Source organism: Muntiacus reevesi, chromosome 3 (assembly GCF_963930625.1).
Source record: "Muntiacus reevesi chromosome 3, mMunRee1.1, whole genome shotgun sequence".
In the NCBI taxonomy this organism is placed as follows: domain Eukaryota; kingdom Metazoa; phylum Chordata; class Mammalia; order Artiodactyla; family Cervidae; genus Muntiacus; species Muntiacus reevesi.
In genome coordinates this window covers 90,872,377-90,885,664 of record NC_089251.1, presented here as the reverse complement: position 1 = coordinate 90,885,664, position 13,288 = coordinate 90,872,377, and the positions used below count along the sequence as shown (strand labels likewise).

Sequence of the window (13,288 nt, the reverse complement as noted above, 5' to 3'; positions counted from 1 at the left end):
AACATTATACTTTTGGAACTAACTTGCTTATGGGGACAGAGTTGGCTTTTAAAAACACCATTCTCAGGAATTCCCTGGTGCTGCAGTGGTTAGGGCTCCACATTTTCACTGCTGAGAACCTGGGTTCAATCCCTGGTCAGGGAACTAAGATTCTGCAAGCCAAGTGCCCGTTCTCATCACACTCTCTCATTTTTTAAGATGTAGTGACAGGGCAAGATTAACTGTGCTTTTCTGGATCATGGAAGTGCTGAGAGCTTAATTAGGCAGGTTCTGAGATCTAAGGAGATTTGAGTCTCAACAAGCAGAAGTCTCTTTCTGAACTGTAAGTGGTCTGGCATTGAGCAGTGCCACCTTGCGTGAAGCAGACCTTGCCCTCTCCACCAAGCAACCGGAAAGTGAACGGGCAGAGCGTACCTCTCTTATGGAGCAGGTGCACGGGGTCCCGGTAACCCTGCCATTCTTGCGCAGTGTTGAACAGTGCCTCCCGCTCACTCTGTAGCATATTCTGCAGCTTCCTCTCCTGGACTATTAACTTCAGGCGCTTTATCCGTTCCCCAGAGCGGGAGATGAAGTCCGGTCTGTGAAGGTGAAGTGATTCCTGAGGAGAAGAAAAAGCCCCCAACCTCATATTAATGATGCAGTCTTTTCTCCAAGGGCCTAGAAAAACCATACCTGCCCAGCAGGTTTGGAAAGCGTGTTTGTAACTTACAGAAAATACTTAAGAGCTGAAGGATGATCTAACAACTCCCTGAGTAGCAGAGTTCCAGTAGGAAAATCAGAGGGATCAAAGAAAAGGCTTTGGAATAACTCAAGAACTAAGATTATGGCGATTACAACTCTCCCCAATGTGGATGGGATAAAGTTTGGCTCACTGTGTGATTTTAAATTTCCCTTCAAAGAATTACATCATTAAATAACATTTTCTTTGACTCCCAAGTACTTATAAAAAAAGAGACCCTGTGCTAAGTAGAAATAGGAGTTACATAAATGGAGGAACAAATATAAGACTGATGCAAACATCAGGCCTCTACTACACTCCACGTGCAGCTATCTACCTACAAACACAATGAGCAGCTGCACAACATCTTCCCTTCTATTGCCTTGCCCCGCTCAGATACTGAGGGTGATACGTGATTTATAACACTAACAGTAAGGCAGCCTTTGATTAATGAGTGTGAGAACAGATTAACTGTGGAGGTGCCAGAAACAAGGGTCACATGACTATACTTCAGCATGCCAAGTCACAGGTTTACCCTTTCTTCCTCCTTAAACATATAGCTAAAATTAATTAAATCTCACTGTACCTGGAGGGTTGCTCTCACAAATGGCTTCAGTGGATCTTTGCCTGGGCCGGCTAGTGAACTGTGACTGTCCATGTTCTGTCCTTGCCAGTTCTGTTCCCGCAGTGGCTCCCTCCAAGGTTTGGTGTTGGTTATTGGTGCAAACCAGGAGACACCAGGGCCATGAAGCTTGGGCATGTTTTCCTTCTTAGGACCAGACTTCATATTTTCCACAGGAACAAACCATGAAACTCCTATAGGAAATATTTTTAAGAAAGAAAAAAGATTTTTCATTTTTCTCATCAGAAACATATGCATAATATAGGCTCTCAGGGAATCAGCTGTCAGGGGCCAGCAAAATGCCCTAGAGTCTGCTTACTGCAGGTATATAGACTCTAACTGTAGCATTAAATACAGTCAGCCCTCTGTAATACATGCATGCAGAATCCCTGCATTTAAGGGACAGTGCTAGGACATTTTATATAAAAGACTTGAGCATCCGTAGCCTTTGGTATTCAGGAAGGGTTCTCGATCCAAGCCCCTCCAGATATAGAAATGACTGTACTTTGAAAATGGGCCAAGGTGGTGCAGGGGGAAGATGGAGTCAACATTAAGTGGTTTAGAAACGAAGAATCCTAGCATTGCAAGAGAACGGAAATTCACAAGTTTTTCTACTGAGAAAGCATGACTGAGAAACTGACCTTCACAGCAGCTCTTCTTGTTCTTCTTTAACTTTTTGTCCCCAAGGTAACTGGTAAGGAGCCTCTTCTCTTCTATTTTTTCTTCTGACCAAGAAGTCACATCACTGTCCTCTTCTACTCTAGCCTCACTAGAACTTGGAGTTGGGAAAGTCATTCCAACATCTCGAGTGTTTTCTCTGACACCATTCACAATCTCCAAGTTACCTGAGGGTAAAGATCACAGACTTCTCTGAGAAAAGCCTTGAGATTTAGTTGGCAGGTGCATTTAAGTCAGTAAATGAAAACTTAAAAAGAATTAATCATTTATTTTCTATTCTGTAAAGAAAAAGAATTGAGATCTATAATCTTCATAACTACATCTGGTAAAATAGGGAATTCCCGAGTGGGCCAGGGGTTAGGGTTCAATGCTTCCACTACAGTGGGCATGGGTTTGATTCCTGGTCAAGGAACTAAGATCCCACATGTTGTGCAGCGTGGTCAAAAGAAAAAGTAAATAAATAAATAAATCTGGTAAAATAGTCAAAACAATCATCGAGACACATTTTTAACAAGTATCATCATGTAAAAATATTTGTTGAAGACAGTGATCTGAATGAGTATAAGCAAAAAGACAATGCAAGCAGAGTTGAAAGGTGATATAAACTGTTTTGGAATCATATTATTTGATTTACTACATCAAGCATCTTCAAAGTTTTATTGTAATTTCAGATATGTGAGATATCTCATTTTTAAGAACAAATTTGAGTTGTATTTTATCTTATTGCCATCAGAAAGAATCCTAAACTATGTTAAGTGATATACATGTTTTTCTTATTATGAGGTCTGCATAAAGAATGGTAGTTTCACTGCTGCCTAAACTATTACCACTAGCTTTTTTTTATTCCACTTCAGTAAATTAAAAAAATTTTAAGGTTTGAGAACCGCAGGCTACTGCCTCCTCTTCAGTGGGGTGAAGAGAAGAGAGCGAGAAGACAAGGAATACGAGGGCAGAGAGATGGAGCTGTGTGTCTGTGGGAGGAGCTCACCTCTGTCAGCTTAGATCTTAGAGGGAAAGCGCTACTAACATGGAGTCACTGGGAAAAGACTTCATTCTGATCCCAAGTAAGAAGGACAGTGAACACAGTCACCAAGGTGAGGAAGAGGCTAACAGACGTAAAGACATGACTTGAAGGGAAAAATAATCAAGGGGCAGGTTCACTTCTGTTTTATAAAATCAAAACATATAGGAAGTCATAAGGTGAGAAGCCTCCTTCCCATTCCTGTTCTCCATTAAGTTTATAACCCTGTGATTCCAGAGAATTTCTGCACACATTCAAGCAATTCTCTTCATTTTTCAAATACATGTAGTAGCATGCTACATACTATTTTGTACTTTGCTTTTTCTTTTTAATTATGTATCTTGGGGATCTTGACACATTAGTAGCAAAAGCTACTTCATACTATGTAGGACTTCATTACGTGTGTTAGCCGCTCAGTTGTGTCCGACTCTTTTGCAACCCCATGGACTGTAGTCCACCAGGCTACTTGGTCCATGGGATTCTCCAGACAAGAGTACTGGAGTGGGTTGCCATTTCCTTCTCCAAAGACTTCATTATATGGATATACAATAATTTATTTAACAATTTAGCTACTGATGGACATCTAAGTTGATTTTACTTTTTTGCTTATAATAAAACAATACTTCAGAGGTTAGTTCTGTTATTAACCATTTGTCATTTCACACATATGCACCATATAACTATAGGCTAAACTCCAAAAGTAAAAGTGCTGGGTCAAAGTAATTTTGATAGAGACTGCCAAGTTGTTAGTCATAAGGGCTGCACTCCCAACTTACACACCAACTAGAATGTACCTATTTCCTTACATGCTTGCCCACAAACTTGCTATCCAACTTAAATTTTGTCTATCTGACAGGTGACAAATGGCATGAGTATATATTTTTTATTAATTAAAAAATTACTTATTTATTTCTTTTTGGCTGTTCCAGGTTTTAATTGTGGTGCGCCAGCTCAATAGCTGCCCTGCAGCATGTGGGATCTCAGATTCCTGGTCAGTGACTGAACCCATGTTCCCTGCACGGCAAGGCAGATTCTTAACCACTGGACCACCAGAGAATATACTTGAGTATATTTAGAATATACTCGACCATATTTTTAATCTTCATTTCTTTTGTTGTGAGTGATGTGTCTTATCACAGGTTAAAGAGCTACTTATATTAATATTTCAATGAAAATGTTTAATTTACCTGCTTGTACGCCCTTATTTAACATATGTGCATTTTGCTTGTTGCAAAGGGTAGAGTTCGAGCTCCAGAAACTACTGGTAGAAGATGAAACAGAGTCAGAAGAGACATGGTCTGCCACCTGGAGAAACAAGAGAGATCCTGTTACCATTACTTGTGGTCAATGGCCTAGATACCTACAGAATAAGAAAATATACAAGTCACCAAGAGCCCTTTCTAATCCAATTCAAATGGCTGAGATGACATTGCCAGGAAGCTTGCAGCAATGTGAACATGCTACTACGTATTTTGTGATAGAGAGGTGGACGCTGTAGTTAGATAAGGGCTCAAGCTGTTTTAAGAAGCTAAGACAAGACTGGGTATGTTCCCAGGACTTGAAAAGACTCTGAAGTGGGTGCTAGACAAAGATTAGCCTGGTGTGTCTTGAGAATGAAATTCTGATGTGACACTACCACAAAACTGGTAAGAAAGAGGGCAGAGGATAACTAAAGAGGCTGAGTGGTGAACTGCAGAGAGTGCTTTCCAATAAGATCAGCGAATTTTAGCCAAGGTTCACTAGAGCAGGCAGAATAAAACCCTGCCAGCTTAGCCTTGTTTTTCCTAGTAGACATGGTCATTTAGCTGGCAGACCAGACTATATAGCAGAGAACTAGATTTGAATAAAACAACAAAACTTCTCATAGTACGTGAGGGCAAGATGGAGTTATAAGGGCTGAAGGATAAGTTGATGGAACCAGCTTTCCCATATAAAACATCCAGAAGGGCCTTAAACAAGGGATAATTGTAAAGCCTTATGCATCAGGCAGGAAGAATGGCAATAACTTTGATACAGTAGAAAAAGCTGTGACTCTGGAGTCCAAATACCTAAACCAGTCTCAGATCTTCCCTTTACTAGCTGTCTCTACTTGAGAAAGCCATAATCTCTGTTGCCAGTTTCCCCATCTGGAAAAGGGAACAGCTGCATTCCTGAAATTATGGAAGTGTTACAAAGAACAAATGATTTAGACGCAAAAAAATATAAAAAGCTAATATAAAATTAGGAGACAAAGATCATGTTAAACCAATATGTATGAAAGTGTGGTGAGGCAGATTTGACTGACTGGTAATACACTATAATTTTTCTGCAGCTGTTTTTTAAAAAGGGGAGAATAATTTGCACACTAAAATGGACTTTCAATATAAATTGTCAAATACATAAAGCAAAGTTTGCTGCCATTTTTGTGAAAAGGGAAGAAAATATATGCAATATATACAGTTACTTGCCTTTTATGTACAGAATACCTGTGAAAGAAAAGAACCCAGATTGGGAAGGAAGAAGTAAAACTTTTTATTTGCAGATGACATGACGCTATCTGTAGAAAACACTAAGGAATCTACAAAGTATTAAAACAAAAAAGTTTAGCCAGATTGTAGAATATAAGGTCAACAAGATAAAAAATCAACTGTATTTCTATATTCTAGCAAGGTGCAATCTGAAAATAAAATTAAGGAAACAAACTCCACTCACAGTAGCAACAACAAGAATGAAATATCAGGGAGTAAATTCAACAATAGAAGTGCAAGGCTTGTACAATGAAAACTATAAAACACTGGCGGGAGAAATTAAAGGTCTAAATAAGTTGTGAGATATTCCATGTATGTGGAATGGACAAAAGATTTGAATGGATATTTTACCAAAGAAGATATAAGAGTGGCCAATAAACATGAGAAGATTTCAACACTATCAGTCACGAGGGAAACAAACTGAAGTCACAGTGAGATGCCACCTTACAACCACTAGGATGGCTATGACCAAAAAGATGTGCAGCACTGAGTGCTGGCAGCGAAGTGGAGAAACTGGAACCTTCACAACCTACTGTTGAGAACGCAAAATGATACAGCTGCTTTGGAAGACACTTTGGAATTTTCTTAAAAACTAAACATAAACTTATCATACGACCCAGCAATTCCACTCCTAGGTATATACTCAAATGATTCCACATAAAATTTTTTGTGTCCACACAAAAACTTCTACACAAACATTCATAGCAGTTTATTCCACCCCCCCAAATCAAACAATCCAAGTGTCCAACAACTGGCAATCAGATAAACAAAATGTGGTAGAGCCACACAATACTAATCAGCAATAAAAAGGAGTACTGATACATACTATAAGGGTGAATCTTGAAAATAACCCTAAAAAGCTAGATACAAAAGACTAGCTATTATATAACTCCATTTATATGAAATATGCAGAAAAAAGGAATATGGGAGTTTGTCTTGGGCTGGGAATGTGAATTGGTTATAAACAGGTATGAGAGTTTTCTGGGTGACAAAAGTGTTCTAAAACTGAATTGTGGTGACGACTACATGGCTCTGTAAACTTACTTCAATAAAGCTGTTTAAAAATCTCTAAAGATATGCAAGAACTAGTAATACTGAGTAACTCTGAAAAGATGGGTGCCTAGGGAACAGGAGAGGGAAGATACTTTATCAAATAAATATTTAAAATTTTGTACCATGTGATCGTATTATCAGTTTAAAAAATGAGAATAAAACAAAAATAAGAAAGTGTGGCAATAAAGGTTTAATGGCTTTGATGAGCTCAATAGGAGTAAAACATATGTTAGGCCATAGAAGTGTTCTAGTTTACAGAAAGTGAAAAGTGAAGTTGCTCAGTCGTGTCTGACTCTTTGCAACCCCATGGACTGTAGCCTACCACGCTCCTCCGTCCGTGGGATTTTCCAGGCAAGAATACCGGAGTGGGTTGCCATTTCCTTCTCCAGGGCATCTTCCCAATCCAGGGACCGAACTTGGGTCTCTTGCATTGCAGGCAGATGCGTTACCAGTTTAGTTTACAGAAATGAGGATGATACATCTGCTGTCACCATCTGAGGCACAGCATATGTAATTCAAAGGGACATGTTTAAAAACAGGATATCAACAAATAGACCCAGAAGTTCCCAACTTAGGAAAGTGGAGTAGAAAGGATGACCTGTGAGAAGTGGTTCAATGAGTGAAGACCTGAGAGAAAATACTTCAGGGATGGAAGTGGGGGCCTGAGATGTAGATTAGATCTCTTTTCTGTGCCTTCAGAGAGCAGAACTGGGAACAGAGTCAGGAAATCTAATACAGGCAGATTTTGGATCTTTTTAAAATATCAAAACCTTTGCCAACTAGTGCCTAGACAAATGAAATGAGATGCCAATGAGCAATGAGTGAGTGGTGGAGCTGTTGAAGCAGAGGCTGGAGCACCTTATGGGGCAGAGGCAGCAGAGTGTGGATGGTCCTTTCCAAGAACAAGTCTGAGGACCTCCTGCACTTCCAAAGTACACAACTGGTCATGGTATGCACCACTGGGTGTGAAAGAACACACGTTCACATCTGATTAAATGAGGAGTCTTGGTATGCATGTTTCTGCTTCCAGTTTAAATCTTTCTGATTAAGCTCATTCCTGCCTGTAAAAAGGTAAACATTTAAAAATAGAAAATAATCCAAAAATAAATTCTTGCTCAACCAGATATATCTAGTTAACCCTCTAGTATGATGAAAAATCAAAAGGCCAGACAAAAACAAGTGTTTTCAAGGATATGGAGAAATCAGAACCTTCACATATTGATGCTTGGAATGCAAAATAGTAAACAATACTTTGCATAACAATCCGTAGTCCCTCAGATGGTTAAATATAGACTTACCATATGATCCATAGTCTATCCACTTGTAGGCATATGCCCCAAAGAGATATAAACTATGTCCACATAGAAACTTGTATATGGATGTTCACAGCAGCTCTGTTAATAGTAGCCCCACAGTGGAAGAAATCTCAATGTCCATTAACTAGTGAATAGCTAAGTAAAATATGTATATTCATACAATGGAATATTATTTGGTCATACAAAGGAATGAATACATGCTATATTATAGATGAACTTTGAAAATATTAAGTGAAAGAAGCCAGTCACAAAAGACCACATATTATGTCCATTTACATGAAATGTTTAGAATAAAGAACTCAAGAGAGAGAGGAAAAAAGCAGATTAGTAACATAGCCAGGGAAGGGGCAAGAAATGGTAAGAAATGACTGCTAATGTGTATAGGGTGTTTATGGTAGGTATTGAAAACACCTTAAAATTAAATTGGGATGATGGTTGCACATTGCTGTGAATATACTAAAACCCACTGAACCGTACACTTAAAATAGCTGAATTTTGTGGTGTGTGAAACACCTCAAGAAAGCTAAAAAATGTGTATATTCATGTATGCAAACTGAAATACAAGCAGATTATGAAATCTTTATTTGGAGAAAAAATGCTGCTCATGCTTGGTGGTCTTATATCTCCTGTTACTGAACCAGGGATACAAGAACAAAGGTAGGTACCAACAGTATCATTTTCATATAATAGTGAACAGTCCTAACAAAAATGTGGGCACTGGATATTGTACATATGGTAGCACTGTATACATACTATGGCTAGAGCTATAGTTAGAATGATGCAGTCATGCCATGTTGACTTCCTCAGATTCAAACAATAAGCACAATTCACAGCCTTGCACTGTGTCTGACAATCTGTGCTGAGGACCCAACACAGGATAGAAGGTAATTTTTGCTGAATTCATTTACAGATGCTGTTGGTAACCCACAATAACCCACCTTCCTTAGTCCAAGGGAGAGTTTTAGGCAACTCCTATAGTGATCTCAGCATCCCTCATGGCCTGGAGGTGAATCAGCCCACTCAGTTCTCTGCAGTTGGGCTTACACATAAAGATTTAAGTGACTACAAGTCAAATGACATTACCAGCTACCATGGTTTTTAAGCTTTCTGGTGCAGAGTTGAAAGGAGATACATACTGGTTGACTTCTTCTGTTTTAATTTCTATTATTGTGAGAGTGAACTCACCTGTTGATGCCTGATTACAACTGGGAAAAAGGTAACTTCCACCATCTCAGAGATGTTTCAGGTTTTTTGTTGTACTTCTTAATTAAAATCTAGGTGAAATTCATTCCCATATTCATTGATCAGACACACCATCAGATAGACCCAGAAAAAAAAGGTTTTCAAATACTTGTTTTTCAGGTGGAAACTGAGCTTAGGAAAACATATCAAATGTAGGAAAAAGTCTATGTTTTCTTACACGACTTTATATGACTATTCTTCATGTATGAAGATTGTTACTGTTGACCTTCTGCCAGCAAGGTGCCTGCTGAGAGATACTTTTCTTTCAGAATAATGGATTTATGCTAATTCATTTATAACTACTGAAGTTTAGTACCAGAGATACACATTGATAAAGCAGAGTAAAAATCAGAAATACAGTCAATAGCACCCAAAGACAGTCTTTCTTGTGAAGTTTTTAGATATGTGCAGCTCAAACTGGCAACTGTAGATTCAATACTAAAACTTATTAACCAGTAAAAGATGACACAATCACAAGGTCTGTGCCCTCAAAATAACATTTTAACATAGATTTAATTCTGAGAGGCAAGATTAAATCTTAAGCAGAACTCAGGTGAGAACTATTATGCACCACTAGAAAATCAGAACTGGTCAATTATTTTTGCAAGTATGGTAGACAGTAACTGTAAAATATCCTGCCCCCTAAATTAAAAATGTATTGTGCCTGCAGAAAGGTCCTCAGAAAATTTCTTCTCATACAAAAATGAATAAAGATGGCAGAGATGTAATGAATCTGGATAATGCCAAAATTCAAAGTAAGGCCATGAGACTCTAGAGTTAAAATGTAGCAGCAGTACTTGTCATCAGAACTGAGGTTAAAAAATCTGTAACAGGACAGTACAGTTTTCCAGATAATGGTTGGGTTTGGGGTAGAGAAGAAAGAAAACCAAGAGCTGAAGACTTCAATTAACATACGGGAAAAACTAGAAGGTTAGAAAATGATCATTAAAATTTTATAGAGGGTGGTAGAGCTAGATGACATGAGTCTCAAAAATTATGGTCTGGAAGTGGTCCTCTCACTCTTTTTTTCTTCTCTGCATTCTTTCAGATCTTTCCTCTTGGCTTTAGTATTTATAAGGATTATGATCACCTTTACATGGATGGCTCTAAAATCTTTATTCCACTCATGAAGTCTTATATATCTATGGTTTTAGACATTTTCACTTGGATGCCGTGATCCAACTTCAAGTTTAATAACTATAACTCCATACTTCATAAGTCAGAATTAGTTTCCTCTTCTTATCGCTCCATTTTGATTACCTTATCACATAGGATTTTAGTTGCTTTGGGCAGAAATTTCAAAAGAACCATGGCTATTAATTACCAAATCCAACTGATAAAAGCTCAGCTTAAAAACAATATTAATTTTTCTCATAAATTAACTTGTGAATATCACTATCTTATTTAAAAATCTGACAATTAGCTAAATATTAGGCAATAAAATTATACCTAGACACACCAAAATAAATTCCACGTGGATTAAGGATTTAAGTACATTGTCTTCTACCCTAAACATGATAAAACAACAACAAAAAAACCCCAAGGAGAATGCTTTCCTATAATCTTGAGGATGGAGAGACCTTTCTTAGCATGTGACAAATAAAGTTGAGTATACAACAATGCTATTACACCATTAGATGGTTTTAGATAGTGCGTGCTCAGTCATGTTCGATTCTCTGTGACCCTATGGACTGTATGTAGCCCGCCAGGCTCCTCTGTCCATGGAATTTTCCAGGCAAGAATACTGCAGTGGGTTACCATACCCTCAATTAATATCATATAATTAACACTCAACAATTAATAAAAATTCTTCAGAGAAAAATGTGCGAAGTATGTAGGAAGTTAATTCTCAAAATAAGAAATGTAACAAGCAACCTCTAAAATCTAATATTTAAAAATGTAATTTAAAGCAATGAGTTTTTTCACACATCAGATTCACAAATATTAGAAGGACTGATACTACTCAAACCTGTCAAAGGACTGAAGAAACATTCCCTCATCTTGTTGGTGGGCACATATATTTATACAAACTTTCTGGAGGGCACAGTTAGGGGTGGGAAGGTCTATAGATTTACTGATGGTCTCTTAAATTTCTGTTGTTAATGATCTACTTAGATATTTTCTTAGAAAATCATCCATCTATTTTAGGTTTTAAAATATATTAGCTTAAAGTTGCACATAGTAATCTTCTTTAGGAAAACCACATTTTTGACTGGAGTTATATCCTTCCAACCTATTAACACTGACCCTTTTCCTATAGTCACAATAACTAAAGATTTGGTCTTTATAAGAGGAAGATCTTGGTTATATTGATCAATCTAGGGGACTGATTTTTAGAATGCTTACTTTTTAAAAATTATTTCCTAGTTGAATTTGCTCAACTAAAATATTAAATGCTCTATATTTTCCTTTAAATATAGGTTTAGTCACATCCTATATCCATCAATATATGGATATTGCTTTTACTCTCATTAATGAAAAAAAAAAATTCTACAATCTCAATTTTTAGTTATCCTATAGTCCAAAAGTTTAGGATATTTTAATATGTTTCTTTAAAAAAAAATTACAGTCATTAAATACCAACCTTACTGTATTGTGGTTAGAGAATATAAGCTTAGTTAGTAATATACTTTGGGTATTTATCAACATTTTGCCTAAGTGTACAGTTAATCTTTGTAAATATTCCAAGGGCATTTGGAATAACTGTGAATGCTGTGTTTTAGGAATAAAGTTTTATATAGATATCTTACTTAAATCAGCACTGTTAATACTGCTATTAAATGCTATTTTATCTGTTATATCAAAATCTGATAAAAAAACAATTAAAATATTCCATCCTTGTACTTTGTCACATTCCACATTATATCTGGATGAACATATGAATGCATTGTGGTTGCAAGCACAGCAGTAATGTTGGCAGTCTCTGACAGATACTTTCTTCCCGTGGAAATTACAGAGTGGAGATGGGGTAGATTCTCACAAAAAGTAACATTTAATTTAAAATGACCAAAAAACCCCTAACCTTTCAATGGTATAGAAACTTGTATTTCTAATCCGGCAAAACTATAAATTATTGACTGAAAAATCAAAATAAAGGAATTTTCATGCACTGCAGGTAGAAATACAGACTAGAAAGTAATTTGGTATTAATGCAGAAAATTATGTATATATATAATTTATTATCCAAGAATTCCACTTCTGGATTTATGTGCCAAAGATAGCCTCACAAGGTCCATAAGGCAACATGAACAAGGATGTGCACTGCTGGTGTTTTGCATTGTTGGGCATTGACAACAAGCTGGGTCTTAATTACAGGGAAAGGTAAACTGTTAGAGGCACTCAATGGAGGACTGTGCAATGATCAGAAACCTGAATTAGATGTATGAATAGTAATATAGATGCATCTTAAAAATACAATACTTAGTGAAAATAACAAAAATAATGATATACATTTTATATAAGCTGAAAATACATGATAACCAAAGAATATATATTTTCTAAGAACTCTTCTAAGTCGATGGCTCAGAGGGTTAAAGTGTCTGCCTGCAATGCAGGAGACCTGGGTTCAATTCCTGGGTTGGAAAGATCCACTAGCGAAGGAAATGGCAACCCACTCCAATATTCTTGCCTGGAAAATTCCATGGACGGAGAAGCCTGGTGGGCTACAGTCCATGGGGTTGCAAAGAGTCGGACATGACTGAGCGACTTCACTTCTAAGTCAAAAGATATTTACATAGGCCAGCTGCATATAGGAGGAGAGAAATGAAGATGGGATGTGGGAATCAAGTTTTTAAAAGAAACACCATGAACCTAGGAGTATACTTCTCAATCCTTGGCAGCTGAAGTTAAAAATTTATTTTATTTTGGCATAAAAACTGTGTATAGTACTTTTCTAATTCTATTCTATTACTCTGCTTCTCAAAGGATTTATGATGTTTAGATTGGAATTCAAATAGGCACTTTAGGCAGAAACTAGAACACAATGAGAAGCTTAAGAATTCTGTTTCCCAGCTCTTAACTAATGTTTTGTTTGTTTGCTCAGTCTGGCTGAGGCCACTTTTTAGTTAGTGCCACAAAAGTTTTTTTATGGCTTCATATTAGAAAATACTTAATTCTTGTTTAAAAAAACAT

The 13,288-nt window shown here is 37.2% G+C and overlaps 1 protein-coding gene across 10 annotated transcripts in view; it reads right to left on the bottom strand.

The window, feature by feature from the left end:
- ALMS1 (ALMS1 centrosome and basal body associated protein) overlaps window positions 1–13,288 on the bottom strand; it is a 190,531-nt gene that overhangs the window by 8,669 nt on the left and 168,574 nt on the right. For 9 of the 10 annotated variants that reach the window (XM_065929545.1, XM_065929549.1, XM_065929550.1 and 6 more), the window contains 4 exons: window positions 4,227–4,344; window positions 1,982–2,185; window positions 1,305–1,534; window positions 415–598 (listed from right to left, as the gene is read on the bottom strand). In XM_065929545.1, coding sequence (XP_065785617.1) covers window positions 415–598; window positions 1,305–1,534; window positions 1,982–2,185; window positions 4,227–4,344 — 736 coding nt within the window. Of the gene's footprint in view, window positions 1–414; window positions 599–1,304; window positions 1,535–1,981; window positions 2,186–4,226; window positions 4,345–13,288 lie in introns of those variants that run through there. The other variant, XM_065929552.1, reaches the window with a different exon arrangement.